The sequence below is a fragment of the Colobus angolensis genome, unplaced genomic scaffold (genome assembly GCF_000951035.1).
Source record: "Colobus angolensis palliatus isolate OR3802 unplaced genomic scaffold, Cang.pa_1.0 Scaffold34, whole genome shotgun sequence".
In the NCBI taxonomy this organism is placed as follows: domain Eukaryota; kingdom Metazoa; phylum Chordata; class Mammalia; order Primates; family Cercopithecidae; genus Colobus; species Colobus angolensis.
In genome coordinates, this window is record NW_012116710.1 from 5,615,615 (window position 1) to 5,617,270 (window position 1,656).

A 1,656-nucleotide genomic window follows, 5' to 3' on the forward strand; every position below is an offset into this window, starting at 1 on the left:
AAAAAAAAAAAAAAAAAAAAAAGAAATGACCTCGCCAAGAAAGGATGCCACTTGGAATTCTAGAGCTAGGAGGCAAGGGGACCCGAAGAGGCCTCTACCCCTCCGGACCTGGCTGCCCCCAGTACTGAGCCACCAGGGCCATGGCCCTACCTGACCAGCCCACTGCCCAGGGCCTCATCAGCCATCATCTTGCGGGCGGTGAAGGCCAGCTCGTTGACCAGGCTGCAAAGGGGAGCGTGCATCAGGCGGTGGCTGTCACCCCAGGGCTGCGAGATGCTCTGGGGTGCCCCGCCTACACACCCACTCCCCCTGCACCCACCTCTGGTTCCCGATGACCTTGGGCAGACGCTGCAGTGTCCCTACATCGGCAGCCAAACCCACGTCCACCTCCTGGGGGAGGAACCAGGTCAGTGTTTGGTTTCTGCCCAATACTGTGCCCCTCACAACATCAACGTCCATGAAATTTCATGTTTACTGGAGAGTCCCGCCCCACCTTCACACCAGGGACTTCTTCCAAAGTCCCACTCCATTGCCTAGGCAGCTTCTTGACTCAGGCAAGTTCCTTCAACCTAGAATAGAGCCCACCTTCCCACTCACGCGCCCTCCCATCCCTTCAGGGCAGCTCCATCTATCATGAGAGAGGCGCCCTCTTCACCCTACCTGAGACCCCTTTACTGCGTCCCCCAGCTCCATCCTGCCTCCCACCTTCATCCGTATGGCCCCAGGAGCAATCCCTGCCTCTGGCACCTGCCAGCCTCAACCCCACCCCATACCTTAACCATTCACAACTTCATCTCTTGACTTCCTCTACCGGCAAGTCTGACTTTGTCAGGTTCAACTCCGACTCTTCCATGAAGCCCTCAGGGCTCACTCCAGGCCCCCCAACCCCACCCCACTGCCCAGCTCTAAGCAGGAGCTCAGGAGGATGGCTCACCTTCACCTGGAAGAAAGCGTCCTGGGCACAGTACCGGATGTCACAGGCAGTGATGAGGTCCACACCTAGGAGGTAGAAGCCAGGGACGCTGAATGACCACCAGAACCAACCCCGCCTCCCAGGACGTGGGAGGAGGATTCCTCTTGGGACAGAGTCTGGCCCATGACAGAGCTGAGGCTGGATGCCAGTGGTCGCAGCGTTGGGGTAGCAGCCTGACCCGGGGAGCACCCGAGCAGGAGGACAGCCACAGACTCACCTCCGCCAATGCAGCCCCCGTGGATGGCAGCAATCACAGGCTTGGGGCACTGAGAGGGAACAGGAAGAGTGGGGTCAGGGCTGGCCCAGGGGAGGTGGGCATGGAGAGGGATGCCCTAGAGTCACCTTCTCGATGACGCTGAAGGTCTCCTGATATCGAGTGATGATGTCACGGAGGTACCAGCTGATCCGGGCCACATCATCTCCTTTGGGCTGCAGGATGTCCGAAGCCAGGTCCATCAGGTCAACACCTGGTGAGAAGGCGTGAGAGAGCTCACCCAGGCCCCCAGGCCCCACCCATTGCCCCAACCAGGGGTCAGAACCCAGGCGCAGCAGGTTCGAATCCCCAAACCACCAAGGCGGAAAAACCAACTCACACAGGACTTGGTGAGGGATTGCATGTGGAGTGGGAAGGAAATAAAAGCCAGCATTTGTGGAGTCATTACTCACTGAATCCTCACAACAAC

At 58.8% G+C, this 1,656-nt stretch overlaps 1 protein-coding gene across 2 annotated transcripts in view; it reads right to left on the reverse strand.

The window, feature by feature from the left end:
* LOC105519136 (delta(3,5)-Delta(2,4)-dienoyl-CoA isomerase, mitochondrial) overlaps positions 1–1,656 on the reverse strand; it is a 32,214-nt gene that overhangs the window by 21,828 nt on the left and 8,730 nt on the right. Inside the window, exons 4-8 of one of the 2 annotated variants that reach the window (XM_011952397.1) lie at positions 1,316–1,440; positions 1,191–1,239; positions 935–999; positions 320–390; positions 151–222 (exon numbers count right to left, since the gene is read on the reverse strand). In XM_011952397.1, the coding sequence (XP_011807787.1) occupies positions 151–222; positions 320–390; positions 935–999; positions 1,191–1,239; positions 1,316–1,440 (382 nt within the window). The remainder of the gene's footprint in view (positions 1–150; positions 223–319; positions 391–934; positions 1,000–1,190; positions 1,240–1,315; positions 1,441–1,656) is intronic. The other variant, XM_011952398.1, reaches the window with a different exon arrangement.